At 40.8% G+C, this 16,458-nt stretch overlaps 1 protein-coding gene across 2 annotated transcripts in view; it reads right to left on the bottom strand.

Moving 5' to 3' along the window:
- Positions 1-16,260, bottom strand: part of rbm42 (RNA binding motif protein 42) — a 16,556-nt gene extending 296 nt beyond the window's left edge. The window contains exons 1-12 of one of the 2 annotated variants that reach the window (XM_057833126.1): positions 15,962-16,260; positions 15,680-15,737; positions 15,475-15,610; positions 14,515-14,578; positions 10,774-10,851; positions 10,536-10,690; positions 5,778-5,942; positions 5,571-5,702; positions 5,459-5,485; positions 3,355-3,475; positions 3,183-3,280; positions 23-119 (exon numbers count right to left, since the gene is read on the bottom strand). In XM_057833126.1, coding sequence (XP_057689109.1) covers positions 23-119; positions 3,183-3,280; positions 3,355-3,475; positions 5,459-5,485; positions 5,571-5,702; positions 5,778-5,942; positions 10,536-10,690; positions 10,774-10,851; positions 14,515-14,578; positions 15,475-15,610; positions 15,680-15,735 — 1,129 coding nt within the window. In that variant the 5' untranslated portion in view covers positions 15,736-15,737; positions 15,962-16,260. Of the gene's footprint in view, positions 1-22; positions 120-3,182; positions 3,281-3,354; positions 3,476-5,458; positions 5,486-5,570; positions 5,703-5,777; positions 5,943-10,535; positions 10,694-10,773; positions 10,852-14,514; positions 14,579-15,474; positions 15,611-15,679; positions 15,738-15,961 lie in introns of both variants that reach the window. The other variant, XM_057833125.1, reaches the window with a different exon arrangement.
- Between the last annotated feature and the right edge of the window lie 198 nt (positions 16,261-16,458).

The raw sequence follows: 16,458 nt of genomic DNA on the forward strand, positions 1-16,458 counted from the left end.
TCCAAGGAAAAAAATACGTTACCGTTCATCTCTCTCATGGCTCGCACATAATCGTTCGGATCTTTGAAGCTGACAAAGCCGTAGCCTTTTGTCTTTCCCGTGCGCTTGTCTCTCACCACCTGAGAGCGACAAGTCAAACAAGATCAAGCTATTTCCTTATTTTTAAGGTCAGAAAATGACCATAATGTACAAATATCTCGCCACCTGAAACTGCAAAAGTTTATCACCCAATGCAACTTTTCTTTTTTGTATGGGTGACCTTAAGAGTCACTTTCACACATGCTACTTTGTTCCCAACAGGATTTTTTCCCCCCAAAACGTTCGATTGTGTGAAAGAAGTCTTGGCACTATCATTAGGAGCATACAATTGCATATATAACCAGAATCATTTGCTTTGTAATCGTGCCGCAACGATTAACTGATTAACTCGAGTAATTCGATTAGAAAAATTTGAGTGGCATTGTAATGGTTTGTTTTGAAAGAGTTTGCATTTAGTTTTATCGATTTGGGTGGATACACTGCAAGAGTGAATATGCCATAACTAACTAACATGGCTGAATCTAGCTGCTCCCTGTTAAGACCAACATACATTGGGGCAAATAAGTATTTAGTCGACCACTAATTGTGCAAATTGTCCCACTTGAAAATATTAGAGAAGCCTGCAATTGTCAACATGGGGAAACCTTAACCATGAGAGACAAGAGTGTGGGGAAAAAAAACTGAAAATCACATGGTTTCATTTTTAAAGAATTTATTTGCAAATCATGGTGGAAAATAAGTATTTGGTCAATACCAAAAGTTCATCTCAATACTTTGTTATGTACGCTTTTTGGCAATAACGGAGGCCAAACGTTTTCTGTAACTCTTCACTAGCTTTTCACACACTGTTGCTGGTATTTTGGCCCATTCCTTCATGCAGATCTCCTCTAGAGCAGTGATGTTTAGGGGCTGTCATTGGGCAACACGGACTTTCAACTCCCTCCACAGATTTTCTATGGGGTTGAGATCTGGAGACTGGCTAGGCCACTCCAGGACCTTGAAATGCTTCTTACGAAGCCACTCCTTTGTTGCCCTGGCTGTGTGTTTGGGATCACTGTCATGCTGAAATAGAGCCTAGTTCGGGCCTAAAAAATCCAGCCCGACCCGACACGGCCCGCTGGTATTGAGGCCCGACCCGGCCCGAGCTCGATCACTTAACTAGATTTGCAGGCCCGAGCCCGAAAAACCCGATTTTTTTTTTTTTTTTTTTTGAGTGACGCGGAAAAAACGCAGCAGCAGCAATTTATTTTCATTTCTTCGAGTTGGCAGAAAAAAACGCAAGTTTTCTTAATGTTTAAATAATCTACATATTTTTTTGAGAATTATCAAAGCATTCACACAACGAAATAACGCTGGGAAAGTTTGTTAAACATATTTCTGAGTGTGTGGGACATTGTTCTCACATGGACGCGCCTCTCTGACAAGGAAATGAAAAAGCGGCCGGCGCCACGGCGTTCGTGCACACGCACAAGCAAAAGCGCAATACAGAGAGCCTGCTCTCCATTTATTTTTTTTTTTTGGAGTGACGCGGAAAAAAACGCAGCAGCAGCAATTTATTTTCATTTCTTCGAGTTGGCAGAAAAAAACGCAAGTTTTCTTAATGTTTAAATAATCTACATATTTTTTTGAGAATTATCAAAGCATTCACACAACGAAATAACGCTGGGAAAGTTTGTTAAACATATTTCTGAGTGTGTGGGATAATGTTCTCACATGGACGCGCCTCTCTGACAAGGAAATGAAAAAGCGGCCGGCGCCACGGCGTTCGTGCACACGCACAAGCAGAAGCGCAATACAGAGAGCCTGCTCTCCAATTATTTTTTTTTTTTAAATAATTTATTAGTCCGGCATGGCGGCCCGACCCGAACTGACCCGAACGTGAATGCTTAAAATGTGGGCCCGACCCGACCCGACATTCGGGTCGGGTCGGTTCGGGTTCGGGCACAAAATCTAACCTCTATGCTGAAAGACCCAGCCGCGTCTCATCTTCAATGCCCTTGCTGATAGAAGGAGATTTTCACTCAAAATCTCTCGTTTCATGGCCCCATTCATTCTTTCCTTTACACAGATCAGTCGTCCTGGTCCCTTTGCAGAAAAACAGCCCCAAAGCATGATGTTTCCACCCCCATGCTTCACAGTGGGTATGGTGTTCTTCAGATACAATTCAGTATTCTTTCTCCTCCAAACACGAAAACCTGTGTTTCGACCAAAAAGTTCTATTTTGGTTTCATCTGACCATAACACATTCTCCCAGTCCTTTTCTGTATGATCCAAATGCTCTCTAGCAAACCGCAGACGGGCCTGGACGTGTACTTTCTTCAGCAGGAGGACACGTCAGGCAGTGCAGGATTTGAGTCCCTGGCGGCGCATTGTGTTACTGATAGTAGTAGCCTTTGTTACTGTGGTCCCAGCTCTCTGTAGATCATTCACCAGGTCCCCCTGTTGGGTTCTGGGATTTTTGCTCACCGTTCTTGTTATCAGTTGGACGCCACGGGGTGAGATCTTGCATGGAGCCCCAGATCGTGGGAGATTATTAGTGGTCTTGTATCTCTTCCATTTTCTAATAATTGCTCCCACAGTTGATTTCTTTACACCAAGCGTTTTAGTCTTCCCAGCCTGGAGCAGGTCTACAATTTTGTCTCTGGTGTCCTTCGACAGCTCTTTGGTCTTGGCCATAGTGGAGTTTGGAGTGTGACTGACTGAAGTTGTGAACAGGTGTCTTTTATACCAATAATGAGTTAAAACAGGTGGCATTAATACAGTGGAGCCTCATTAGAAGTTAGACCTCTTTGACAGCCAGAAATCTCTGTTTGTAGGTGACTAAATTCTTATTTTCCCACTCTAATTTGGAAATAAATTCTTTAAAAATCAAACGATGTGATTTTCTTTTTTTCCCCCACATTCTGTCACTCATGGTTGAGGTTTACCCATGTTGACAATTACAGGCCTCTCTAATCTTTTCAAGTAGGAGAACTTGCACAATTGGTGGTTGACTAAATACTTATTTACCACACTGAATGGCAGTTTCAAACGTAACCACGACCGGTGTTTGTTATCGTCTCGTGACATTTTAATTACAATTAGGGGTTTAAAGTAAAACTGATGAATGCATTTTAAGTGAAGGTGCACGAATATAAACCCACCTTAGCTTTGAGGAATGATGGATACCTGCTGAAGGCTCTGGCCAGTATGTCATCGTTGACCTCGTTGCCGAGGTCCCCGCAGAAGATTCGGAAGTCGTCTTTGACGCGGAAAAGACAAAAGTGAGATGAGGCCAGCTGCAGCTGACGTCGCGACGACAAACGGCGAGCGTACCGGGCTCCCATTCTAACAGGCTGGCGTCCTCCCAGGACGTCCCTGCTGCCGTTCGGATACACTTCCTTACTTTCTCAGTCTTCGGCTTCCCCTTTTTGTCTTCCGAGGAACTTTCCGCATGCTGGAACAGTAACGACTTTCAATCACAACTTCTTAGTCAAATATTACACAGCTGGCCAAGAATATTGTCAGATAATGCTCAATTTCTCCCTAAAAATGACTGATATTACAAATGCTTTAGTAGTAATATCTTTATTTTATTTGCAATTAAAACCAGAAAAGAATGGGGGGAAAAAATTAAATCATTATAATTTTACACAAAACTCCAAAAATGGGTCAGACAAAAGTATTGGCACCCTTTGAAAAATCATGTTATGCTTCTCTAATCTGTGTAATTAACAGCACCTGTTACTTGCCTGTGGCACATATAAGGTGGTGGCAATCACTAAATCACACTTGCAGCCAGTTAAAATGGATTAAAGTTGACTCTACCTCTGTCCTGTGTCTTTGTGTGTACCACATTGAGCATGGAGAAAAAGAACTGAGGACTTGAGAAGCAAAATTGTGAGGAAGCATGGGCAATCTCAAGGCTACAAGTCCTTCTTCCAAAGACCTGAATGTTCCAGTGTCTACCATGCGCAGTGTCATCAATAAGTGTAAAGCCCATGGCTAACCTCCCTAGATGTGGACGGAAAAGAAAAACTGACGGGAGATTTTAACATAAGATTGCGCAGATGGTGGATAAAGAACCTCGACTAATATCCAAACAAGTTCAAGCTGTCCTGCAGTCCGAGGGTACAACAGTGTCATCCGTCAACGTTTTAATGAAAAGGGACTCTATGGTAGGATACCCAGGAAGACCCCACTTCTGACCCAGAGAAATAAAAAAGCCAGGCTGGCATTTGCCAAAACTTACCTGAGAAAGCCAAAAATGTTTTGGAAGAATATTCTCTGGTCAGATGAGACAAAAGAAGCGCTTTTTGGGAAAAGGCATCAACATAGACTTTACAGGGGAAAAAAACGAGGCCTTCAAAGAAAAGAACACTGTCCCCGCAGTCAAACATGGCAGAGGTTCCATGATTTTTTGGGGTTGCTTTGCTACCTCTGGCACTGGACTGCTCGACCGTGTGCATGGCATTATGAAGTCTGAAGACTACCAAAAAATTTTGAAGCATAATGTAGGGCCCAGTGTGAGAAAACTGGGTCTCCGTCAGAGGTCATGGGTCTCCCAGCAGGACAATGACCCAAAACACACTTCAAAAAGCACTAGAAAATGGTTGGAGACAAAGCACTGGAGACAGCAATGAGTCCAGACCTGAATCCCATAGAACACCGGTGGGGGATCTGAAAATGGCACCCTTCAAATCTCAGAGACCTGGAGCAGTTGGCCAAAGCAAAATGGTCTAAAATTCCCGCAGAGCATTTTAAGAATCTCATAGATGGATATCGGAAGCGGTCGTTTGCAGTTATTTTGTCTAAAGATTGTGCTACCAAGTATTAGGCTGAGGGTACCAATACTTTTGTCTGGCCCATTTTTGTAGTTTTGTGTAAAATGAAAATGATCCCCCGATGATGTTAAATGTGATGGTTCACTTGCTTATTTTTCATTGTTTGCATATTATCCTCATTAAAATATAAAAGCCTATAAATGTTTGGGTGGTTTTAGTTAAAGCAAACACTTTTTTCAGCTGTGTCATTTTGACAAAGATCACATCACATTTGATGGTGATTTTATGCAGAAATGTGAGAAATTCCAAAGGGTTCAGATACTCTTTCATACCACTGTATGTCCGAACTTTAATTCTAGGGCGTGTTGATGACCAATAAACATCCGTAAAACGAACTTGAGTCGCATATCCAATCAACACGCACGTGTGTCGAGTGCACGTAGCACACGCACACACAAATGTATGCACGCATGCATACACGCGGTGATAAATCGCAGCATGAAAAATTATCGCCCTCATACCGTGCGATGACTTGACTTATTGCATATGGCAACAGGCTAGTTAAAAGGTGGGAACAGGTTGTGCGGAAAAACTATTATGGTAAACTATGACACCAATATAACGCATGAAACAGTGGAAGAAATTTAAATTCTCACCTTTGACTTATAAGTGTGGTGCTGCACCTGAAATGTGACAGAAGGCTGCTTATGTCAGAATCCATTTTATCACTTGGAAATGTTCCATCTCCGTTTGTTGCTCGGTATATACCTCGTGGCGCACGGGTTCCGGCTCAGGCATGCTTGGTCCGATGACGCCGCCGTCATCGCTCTCACTCTTCTCCAGCAGCCCCGCCGCCATCACAACGGCCTGTTGCTGGGCAACCCGAGCCGCCAGCTCCTCCTGCAGACGCGTGCAGACAACAGACCGCGCGCGTCAACGAGGAACTTTTTTTTGATGAAACAAAATGTTCTTTACCATTCTTGCTTGCCGCTGAGATGTAACGTCGCTTTTTCGGGACACGACTGTGACGGGGGGTGCCGAGTAAACGGTCGGCGATCCTTGGAAGACTGGCGGAGGCTTGACGGATGTCGAAACGGCTGTTCTTGCCGATGGGGAGGAAGCTGAGGACACGTCACTGACCTGAGGAACAATGAAAAAATATCAGTACATGATATATAGAGGTTTAAAGACACTGCAAAAACAAACATTTCCTTTTTTCAAGAAGCATTTCCTTTGAACTGCATGACTTGGGTCAAATGTTTTGGGTAACCTCCCACAAGCTTCTGACAGTACTGTGCTCTGCTGGAATCCTGGTCCATTCCCACTGACGGAACTGGTATAACCAAGCCAGGTTTGTCGTTCATCCACAACTTTTCGATATGAATCAGATCAGGGCTTTGTGATGGCCACTCCAAGACATTGATTTTGTTATCTTCAAGACATTTTGAATCATTTTGGCAGTATGCTTAGGGTCCATTTGGAACACCCATTTGTGCCCAAGTTTTAGCTTCCTGGCTAATGTCTTAGGATGCGCCATATAATGTTCCTTCTTTATGATGCCATCAATTTTCTGAAGAGCTCCAGTTCCTGCTTTACCAAAACAGCCCCACAACATGCTGCCAACTCCATGCTTCATAGCAGTGTTGTTTTTGGCAGCACTTTCAATTTTCATCTTAATCTTTTGGACGATAATATAGTAATTTATCAGTCTTACAGGGTCCCCCCCCAGGATTGATAAATCTAAAGTCTAAAGACTTTTAAGACCCTTTTTAATGCCATTTTAACTGAAAATCAATACTTTTCTCGCACCCATTATTTAGATCATATTGAATCATATTAAATAAAGCACTGATAATCAAATTTAACCTCAATTACTAAGTGTGTTTGACAAAAGAATGCACATATATTGAAGATACAATTAAAACACATTTAAAGTAACATTATAAAGTCTGTCAGAATTTTTTTAAACACACACACACATAATAATTATGGACAAAAAGAGGAGGAGGACAGGACTCAGACCAGCCATCTTCTGTAACAGGCTAGCCGCTAGTGCACCTGCCAAAACCCCAGTGAACATGGCTAACTCTCGAGTTAAAACGGCAAAATTCACATTCACTAGAAAGGCAAACAGAAATTTTTAAGAAGGTCCACTGCCTTCGCATGACCCATAAACTGCAACCTAAAGTATCTGGACGTAACTTGAGCCCCTATCACATACTCCAAAACAACGGGAATATCGCGGGACTTAACCGTGCAGCAATTGTGTGTGAAAACAATTTCCCGTGTCGACTGACATGGGAAGCAGTGTGCGTGAAAGCAGGCGTTAAATTCCCAGGTCAGAATAGATGGCTGATGACTTACATCATAGCGGCGGCTGATGTAATTCCTCCCTCTTCGCAGTAAGAGGAAAAGCGGTAAAAAACATCGCAATTATAAACATAGCAAGCTGGAAACAGCTAAATTAAACTGAAAACATGACCAAAATTAAAATGTCAATTATTACGTCGGGCCGGGCCAAGGTTCTTTCTCGCGAACTTTTTGAGATAACTATATATTAACGATGTATGAATGCTAAACTAAGGAATACTTGTTTTAAATAAATAATTTGGATAAAAAAAAAGGCACTGTATGGTCATTGCAGAGCCAGAGCGTGCCTATACGCCCTTTTTAATCTTCCCCTCTGTGAGTTGGCGAAACCACATCCTGTTTATTTATATTTAACAAACTTTTCCAGCGTTATTTCGTTGTATAAATAAATTTATAATGATCATAAAAATATGTAGTCTATTTAAACATTAAGAAAATGTGCGTTTTTTTTCTGCCAACTGAGAATTCGTTATAAAAGACAGGCTTTTATGCAGACATCGTCACAAATGTTATCACACAAAATGCGGGTCAGGCTTTAATACCCACGGACCAGTTCGGGTTGGGCTGGACTTTTTAGGCCCGATTTTACCTCTATCTTAAAGTCTTGATGGGCTTAAATTGGCTGCAGTTACGAAGTCGGGAATGCTCCCTCCAGAAAAAACAAACGATTTGCCGATGCCGACCAAAAATGACGTAATATCCGAAACAGATCACCAATGCACTCATTTGAAGTATATGAATGGCGGTCTGTTTTGGTGTTCAGAATCCACAATACTTCTGCCTGCAGGGTTTTCGTTCCACTGACAAACGTACGCATTCCCGATGCAGAGGTGGATGGATTCTCCATTTTGCCAGTTGTGGTGGTTTGGCACGCACGAGTTGCATTTCGATTTGTAATGCAGTGCATCGTAAAAATTCTATGCGTCATCTTCGTTATGGATTTGAAATAAAAAATAAATTAAAAAAAAAAAAAAAAAAAAAAAAAAACTTCGTCACGGATATAATTTAGGTTGCACTGAGACTTGAAAATTAAGACCACGGTGAAAAAATTCCAGACTTACAACAGCTAATTTAATACTTTTAATACCTTTAATAATGGAAGACCTGGTCTTAGTTATATTTTAGTTATCTCCAAATGTGTCGTCTTCATCTAGTTATTGTTGACAAACTCAAGACAAATTTCGTCTAGTTTTAGTCGATGTTGTTTGTGTTTTCGTCTTTAAAATTAAAATAACTCCAAAAACAAAAGGTTTCTACCGATTTCGAATGAACATTGACAGACGAGCACATATTGTAGCGTCTACATTTCTACAAGAACAACGCCAACTTGGTGGTAATACACACTCGGCAGGAAAACGGCACATTATTTTAATTAATAATACTCACTTGGATGCCATGAACTATATGTAAAAAAAAAAAATAGTTGTCGAGAGTTTAAGTGGACACTCGCCTTTCGCATACTATGCTAACGCTACAAGTTACATTTATTGTGCGATGATCACTAAGCAGAGACCTTTAATGGCAAAAGCAACATCGCATATTCCCTCTGGTAAAGATAAAACAAATCTTACCAAGTGTGTAAGACTTGAAAGGAGATGATATTGGTGAGTTGGGAGTGCAGCACGTCAAATGAGTGACACAATCAGCCACTGCTACGATACAGGCTAACTATATATAAAATGTCACACATTGTGAACATGTGATGGAAACTATTGCGCATTTTCGTCTTGTTCTTGTCACGTCAGAAAAAAACTGGCATTCATCTCGTTGTGTTTTAGTCTCCCACAACACATTTTTAGCCCATTATCGTCTTATCATCATGTAAAAAGTGTTCGTTGACGAAATATTTTCATTATCATCATCAAAGTCAAATATAATAAAAAATCCCTATCTCAAAAAATTAGCATATCATGAAAAGGTACTCTAAAGAAGCTACTAACCTAATCATCTGAATCAGTGAGTTAACTCAAAACCCCTGAGAAAGATTCCTGAGGCTTTTAAAAACGCCCAGCCTGGTTCATTACTCAGAACCGGAATCGTGGGCAAGACTGTCGACCTGACTGCTGTCCAAAAGGCCATCAATGACACCCTCAAGCAAGAGGCTAAGACACAGAATGAAATTTCTGAGCAAATAGGCTGTTCCCAGAGAGCAGTATCAAGGCACCTCAGTGGGAAGTCTGTGGGAAGGAAAAAGTGTGGCAGGAAACGCTGCACTACCAGAAGAGGTGACCGCACCCTGACACAGATTGTGGAGAAGGGCCGATTCCAGACCTTGGGGGACCTGCAGAAACAGTGGACTGAGTCTGAAGTACAAACATCCAGAGCCACCGTGCACAGGCGTGTGCTGGAAATGGGCTACAGGTGCCGCATCCCCCAGGTCAAGCCACTTTTGAACCAGAAACAGCGGCAGAAGCGCCTGACCTGGCTACAGAGAAGCAGCACTGGACTGTTGCTCAGTGGTCCAAAGTACTTTTTTCAGATGAAAGCAAATTTTGCATGTCATTCGGAAATCAAGGTGCCAGAGTTTGGAGGAAGAATGGGGAGAAGGAAATGCCAAAATGCCTGAAGTCCAGTGTCAAGTGCCCACAGTCAGTGATGGTCTGGGTGCCATGTCAGCTGCTGGTGTTGGTCTACTGTGTTTTATCAAGGCCAGGGTCAATGCAGCTAGCTATCAGGAGATTTTGGAGCACTTCACGCTTCCATCTGCTGAAAAGCTTTTTGGAGATGATTTCATTTTTCAGCATGACATGGCACCTGCTCACAGTGCCAAAACCACTGGTAAATGGTTTACTGACCATGGCATTACTGTGCTCAATTGGCCTGCCAACTCTCCTGACCTGAACCCCATAACGAATCTGTGGGATATTGTGAAGAGGAAGTTGAGAGACACCAGCCCCAACACTGTGGATGAGCTTAAGGCCGCTATCAAAGTATCCATAACACCTCAGCAGTGCCACAGGCTGATTGCCTCCATGCCACGCCACATTGAAACAGTCATTTCTGCAAAAGGATTCCCCACCAAGTATTGAGTGCACAGCTGATATAATTAATTGAAGGTTGACTTTTTTTGTGTTAAAAAACACTTTTTTGTATTGGTCGGATGAAATATGCTAATTTTTTGAGATAGGGATTTTTGGTTTATCTGGACTTTTTTGCCAAAATCATCAATATTAAAACAATAAAAGGCTTGAACTTCTTCAGTTGTGTGTAATGAATCTAAAATATATGAAAGTCTAATGTTCAGCTGTACATTACAGAAAATAATGAACTTTATCACAATACGCTAATTCTTTGAGAAGAACTAGTATATAAACTCCCAGCCGTATAGGTAACTGTGTATTTGTATTATAACCAGACACTGACCGGAGGTGCGGTGGTCATGTGCTGGATGGGCGGCGAAAGCCCCTGAGGTGCCTGGCCTTGCGTGGGAGGCGAACCCATCATGGGCGGAGGTGGGGGAGGCCGCGGCAAAGGAGGGGCGACAGGTGGGGCACGAAGAATGTGGAGCCTCGGACCACCTGCTGCATAAAATCAAGAAAGATCAAATATGATTCCATAACTTGTGAAGTAAAAAATAAACCTATAGGTGGGTTGAGCTTACTTGGTCTTTGTAAAATATGGGGAACGAAGGCTGGCCTCATCATCGGAGGAGGGGGCGCACGCACTGGGGGGACTGGAGCTGATGCCAATATAAAAAAACAACATGACTCTTCATGAAGTTAAAGACCACACCACCAACATGCCCATCCCAAGCGCAAGAATTTTGTTTGCTCTGATGTAACCCATTTTATCCCATTTTTTTCTCTCCAGACATTTTAACCTCAAAACTAGGAGTCTTTGTTAGTCCAATAATAAAAATACTTAAATATTGTTATTTTAGTGACTATAGTGACCGGTACAAAGGCCAGTCTGTCTCTAGTATAAACCTGTGGTTGATAGAGCACAACTTCTTTGTGCATGGGTATAACTGAATGACTGCACCCATCAGCGGTGTCATTTTTTGTTTAAGTACATTCTTCATGAGCAGATCTATTAAAAAAATCTCAATACTTAATTGCTTTAAGCCAGGGGTCCCCAAACTATGGCCCGTGGGCCGGATATGGCCCGTCTCCACATTTAGTCTGGCCCCCTGAACAAAAAGAAAAATTTGAGAGAAAAAAGAAAAAAATCCAAAATTTTTTCAATAGTGTTATTTATTTCCTGGCTTTTTTCTGTGAAGAACCCAGAGAGGGTTATTTGGTTATTATCTATTTAATTAATACTGTTATTATTATTTATTATTATTATTTTATTTACTTTTGTTCCGTGAAGAATCCAGAAAGGGTTATTTGATTGTGGCTTTCTGAAAAACAATAAATCTTTACATTTTGGCACTCCTGCAATTGTCACACCTTTTCTGTTATAAACTGACCCCGGCCCCTCATCAGAGAAGGGAAAAGTTATGTGGCCCTCACAGGAAAAAGTCTGGGGACACCTGCTTTAAGCAGTCATTGTTTCACATGAAAGTGATTTACACTATGTCAAGCGCAACGGCGACATCTTATGGTCAATATGTGAACAAACTAGAGATGCCGCTATCAATTATTTTAGTAATCGATTCATCCATAAACTAGTAAATTCGAATAATTGAGTAATCAGATTAGGAACATTTAATGCGTTGCAGAATAAATTTTAGGAGCTGTAAAACAAAGGCTTGCTAAGGCTGCACTTTCAAAAGACCATTAAAGACCAAATGTGAAGTAATTTCATAAAAGCCAAATAGGGTCACAATTAATGTAATTAAACATTGTCCAACAAATAAAGCATGAAAAAATAATTTATATGTTGTATATTTGACAAAATAATCGCGTTTCTGAAGTTCGAGCCTGAAAGGGGACGAACCCGGAAGTGATACGTCACACCAAAAACAGCGATGGCAGCGCTCCATACGGCCGCCATACAAAGCCCTTCAAAAAATATTTCAAACAGTGATATAAGCGATAGATCGAGCACAAGTGAGGAGATCCAAGTTTTTGAAGAGTTGGAGGAAGAGGAGGAGGTTGGAATTTTATGTTGGACCGTACATGTATTAGCCGGACGCTAATCAGGATACAAACAATGTGCCCAGACTACCTGACATGGAATGGAGACAAGATCCATCGAGATTACAAGATTGGTAAAATATAGGCTGTTGTTATTTTTATGATTTGAAGCATGTCAGGTAAATAAACCACCTACTATTGCCTGGGATAAAAGAAAAGTTTTGACAAATCCCCGATCATGTTGTGGAATGAACAGTAGAAGCTAGTGACGTTAGCTTTTATTTACCTGACATGTTTCGGCGAACACTTCCGCCTTCGGACTCTGACGAAGGCGGAAGTGTTTGCCGAAACATCTCAGGTAAATAAACCACCTACTATTGCCTGGGATAAAAGAAAAGTTTTGACGAATTTATAAGTGTAGGCAAAATGAACTCAATACAACTATGATCGGGGATTGCCACGAGTTAGCTTTCGGCTAACGTCGCTAGCTTCTACTGTTCATTAAACAACACGATTGGGGTTTTGCCTCGAGTTACCTTTCGGCTAACGTCGCTACCTTCTACTGTTCATTCCACAACAGTTGGCAGCTCTGCTTTGACAAAGTTATCAGTCATCTATTCAAAAATCACACTTACTTATTTGCAAATCCTTGATCATAAGCAGACCGGTTGAGGAAGCAGGCACCTGTGTGAAATTCATTCGCTTCGTGCGAACGAAAGATGTCCATTTACGTGCCCTGCTATCCTTTGGCCACTCATACAACTTTTCTTTAGATTGAGAACAATACATCGCCACACACCGCCGTGGCATCTTACCGAGAAGCAATGCAACAATACTGTTCTATGGCGGACTTCCCTCGCAGTTCTCTGTGTGACGTAATTTCCGAAGATTGTCGATGAAAAGCATTTTCATTGTCAAGGGCGTTGCTATGGGTTAAACAAAGAATCTGGAAGGGTTGCGTTAAAAAAAATAACGAACGCTTATAATTGTTTAGCCACTGATATTATTCAAAAACATGGTTGGCCAACCTTACTTCACATTTGGTCTTTAAATGCAGATACAAAATAAAATTCCTGAGTGTTTCTTCAAACTACGCTGAATTAAACTTTCATTTAAAAAAAAAAAATTAAATACCCGAGCTTAGGCTCAGACAGTAAAATAAATAAATAAATAAATGAGGATCGAAGTACAACAAAAGAAGAATTGGCTGCTAGCTTAATACTATAAAATGCTAACTTTTTTACTGTGAGTCTGTCATTTCCCATCTAGTTTTCTGTACATGTGCTGCTAACGCCGCTGAGTGCCATTTTGCATCTAGTTCTTTATACATGTGATATCTACTGTATCATTATGTGGATGCAGTTTGTAGGCTATCTGCCACAGTCAGGTGTTATTGTTTTTTTATCTAGCGGCATGAGTCGAGCCAGAGCCGTGAGCTGAGAATGTTTACTCTCGGTCCGTTCCTCATTGCGTCCCGAAGACCGCGCTGACTGCGTTTTAGTTCCGCTTTACTAGGCCCATTTCAATAATCGGAATTTGGACGTTTGTGAATCGTTCTCCAATCTTCCACGGCCGAATTGCTAATAATCTAAGAATCGGAAATTTCGCACACCTCTACTGTAGGTATTGTTTGTCTGTTTAAGCAGAACTCACTTGGTGTAAATTATATTGGTGTAAATGTATTTATTCAGATTTTGCAGTGGAAAGGGATACATAAATGTTTTTTCACTTTTTCCCCCCAAAGTATAACTAAAATATATATATACACATACATGTGTACATACATACATACATTAATAAATGGTTTTCAAGCCCTTCAAATGTCATAATTATCACAAGTTTTAAACATGTTACTGTCCCAACGAATTATTTTTAAAAATGAATAAAGTAGTAGAAAAATTCTTGGCTTTATTAAATGCTTCATTGAATGAGTCTACTCAAATCATCTCAAGATGCTCACTTAAACACAATGAGTTGCCACAGCAACTGTTTAACAAGTTAAACGATGATTGAAGCATGCAGCGCTTTTGAAGTTCGTCACTGGCAAGACCAAACACAACCATCTTTCAACATCGTTAACTTTAATAAGCAACTCCATTGCAGTGCCTGATGAACAAAAAGCAGGGAGATTGAGGGAGGGAGCGAGAGTGAGACTATGCGATCAGCTCGGGACAGCTCATTTGTATTCTTTTTTTTTTTTTTAGAAAAATCTGCAAAGGACTGAGGGTGCAAAGTTTGAAGTAGTGAGGGATGACTGTATTTGTATTTATAATCAGTCATCTATTTGGGTCAAGTTTTACCCTGGTTTGTATTACGCTTACCTGGTCCAACAAAGGTCGGTGGTGGGCCAACAAAATTACCTCTGGCGTCGAGTGTTTGCTGGACCTGGCAAAAGAAGAAATGAGTGGTCAATAGGAAGTACTAAAAACACCAACTTCAACTTGTATATCACCTCCGATGTGAAAAGCCGATCAAATGATTTCTTCAAAGTACATCTGTTAGTGTAGTGTTTGTATGAGTGTTGAAGCTGTAGTTCTTAGGAGGGCAAGAAAGAGTGCATTCTTGTCAACAAAACCCTTATTTCAAGATTCAATGCAAAATTAATTTGGAGAAAAATAAGATTTACTACAGTCCAACATTTTAAAGGAGCAATATGTCATTTTCACTTCAATTATTCAACAATGGCACCTATATTTCTATAGACATCTTATTTGGAAATACTTCTAACACGGTTCTCAATGGTTAAGCGAGATTTTTCCCATTTTAATAGTCGATTTTTGGCCCATAAAATTGTTTTGATTATGTGTTTTCAAGGGATGTCCCACTGCCACCACTGGCGCATTGTAGCTACTAGCTGGTCGCTGCTGAAAACATTCCACTTCCAACCATATATACAGGCTCTTCCAGGACAGCACAGAAAGTCTCGGAGTCTCATCTACGCCGTACTGAATCCATTTTTGAAGATTCCGTGGGTTCCTCTGCTTTGAATTCGCAGTTTTAACTTTGTCAACACACTGCTTACTTCAGCCGCAATTCATGTTGTTCTTTCTAAAGCGGAAGTTCGGAGTAGAAATTTTCCAAGATGGCGCTGCCTATGTTTCGCTCAGGAAACTTGTCTATTTACTGTAAAAATAGTCCTCTGTTCAATTCAGACCTGTGCACTTGGGAAAGAGTCGATACTGATATGCAATTGAAGGGCTTCAACTCAAATCGTAATTAAAGTGTCTTGAAAGTTTGGATTTAAAGACTTAGAAGTTATAAGCTCTTAACTAGGCACTAACCTGTCTGAAGGTGTTGGTGCCAATAACTGGTCGTACGACTGGTATCGTTGTGACAGTCACAGCTACAGGTAGAGCCTCCATGACAGGAGGATTTCCTGATAGTGGCAATGGGCCACCAAGAACCTCTTGCTCAAACCTATGACATGACAAATGGATCGGTTCAAGTTGGGTTTTGAGCACACCTGGATACGTGAGCGCTACTCACAGAGCCATCTCCGCTTCCATCTCCTTCAAACGTTCTTCTTCCGATTTGAGCGCCATTGCTAAGACACATAAACTTCATTAGCTTCAACATTTTCTCTCTGTGAAATCCCATTTGGACTCCACTCCGAAGAGTAAAAAATAAAATAAAATTTCAATACGGTCACATTAGTGTTGTGTGCCTTGACCATTTCATTCCATTTCTATTAATTACGCTTATTCTTTAAAAAAATAGTTTCAACAGATGGACACCATTTATTTAAATGTTCATTTATCTTACACTTACCTTTATATCCAATTGCGATTCTTTTTATGTGGAACCGAGTTATGTTTAATCCAGGCTCGTTTAAATAAACAGGGGGTTGCGTTAGCTAGCATAAAAATGCTAGTGTGTAGCAGTCGCCATTTTTGCAAAAAGAAAAGAACATCATAAAACTAGAGTTCCTAGCGTTTCTTTGTAAAGTAATATGATGCTATTTTTGTAATTACATTGAAGGAAAACACACGGCTGACCAAAAAGCCGAGGACGTATTCACCATCACCACCGCGCTAGCATAAGTAGCCAGGTTGTGTTTCCGCTTTTGACGTTTCTCGTTACTGCCCTCTAGTGGACTGGAGCGGGAAATTATGCATTTCGTATGAATTATACTCATTCATACAGATGGACACTTTATATAGAGGACCAGGAGTGCAAAAATTAATTAAATAAATATGCAATTAAATAAATTATTAAATGTGTCATTAAAAGGATTCTATTTCAATATTTATATATTTCAAAATGTA

Source organism: Corythoichthys intestinalis, chromosome 4, assembly GCF_030265065.1.
Source record: "Corythoichthys intestinalis isolate RoL2023-P3 chromosome 4, ASM3026506v1, whole genome shotgun sequence".
Taxonomy (NCBI): Eukaryota; Metazoa; Chordata; class Actinopteri; order Syngnathiformes; family Syngnathidae; genus Corythoichthys; species Corythoichthys intestinalis.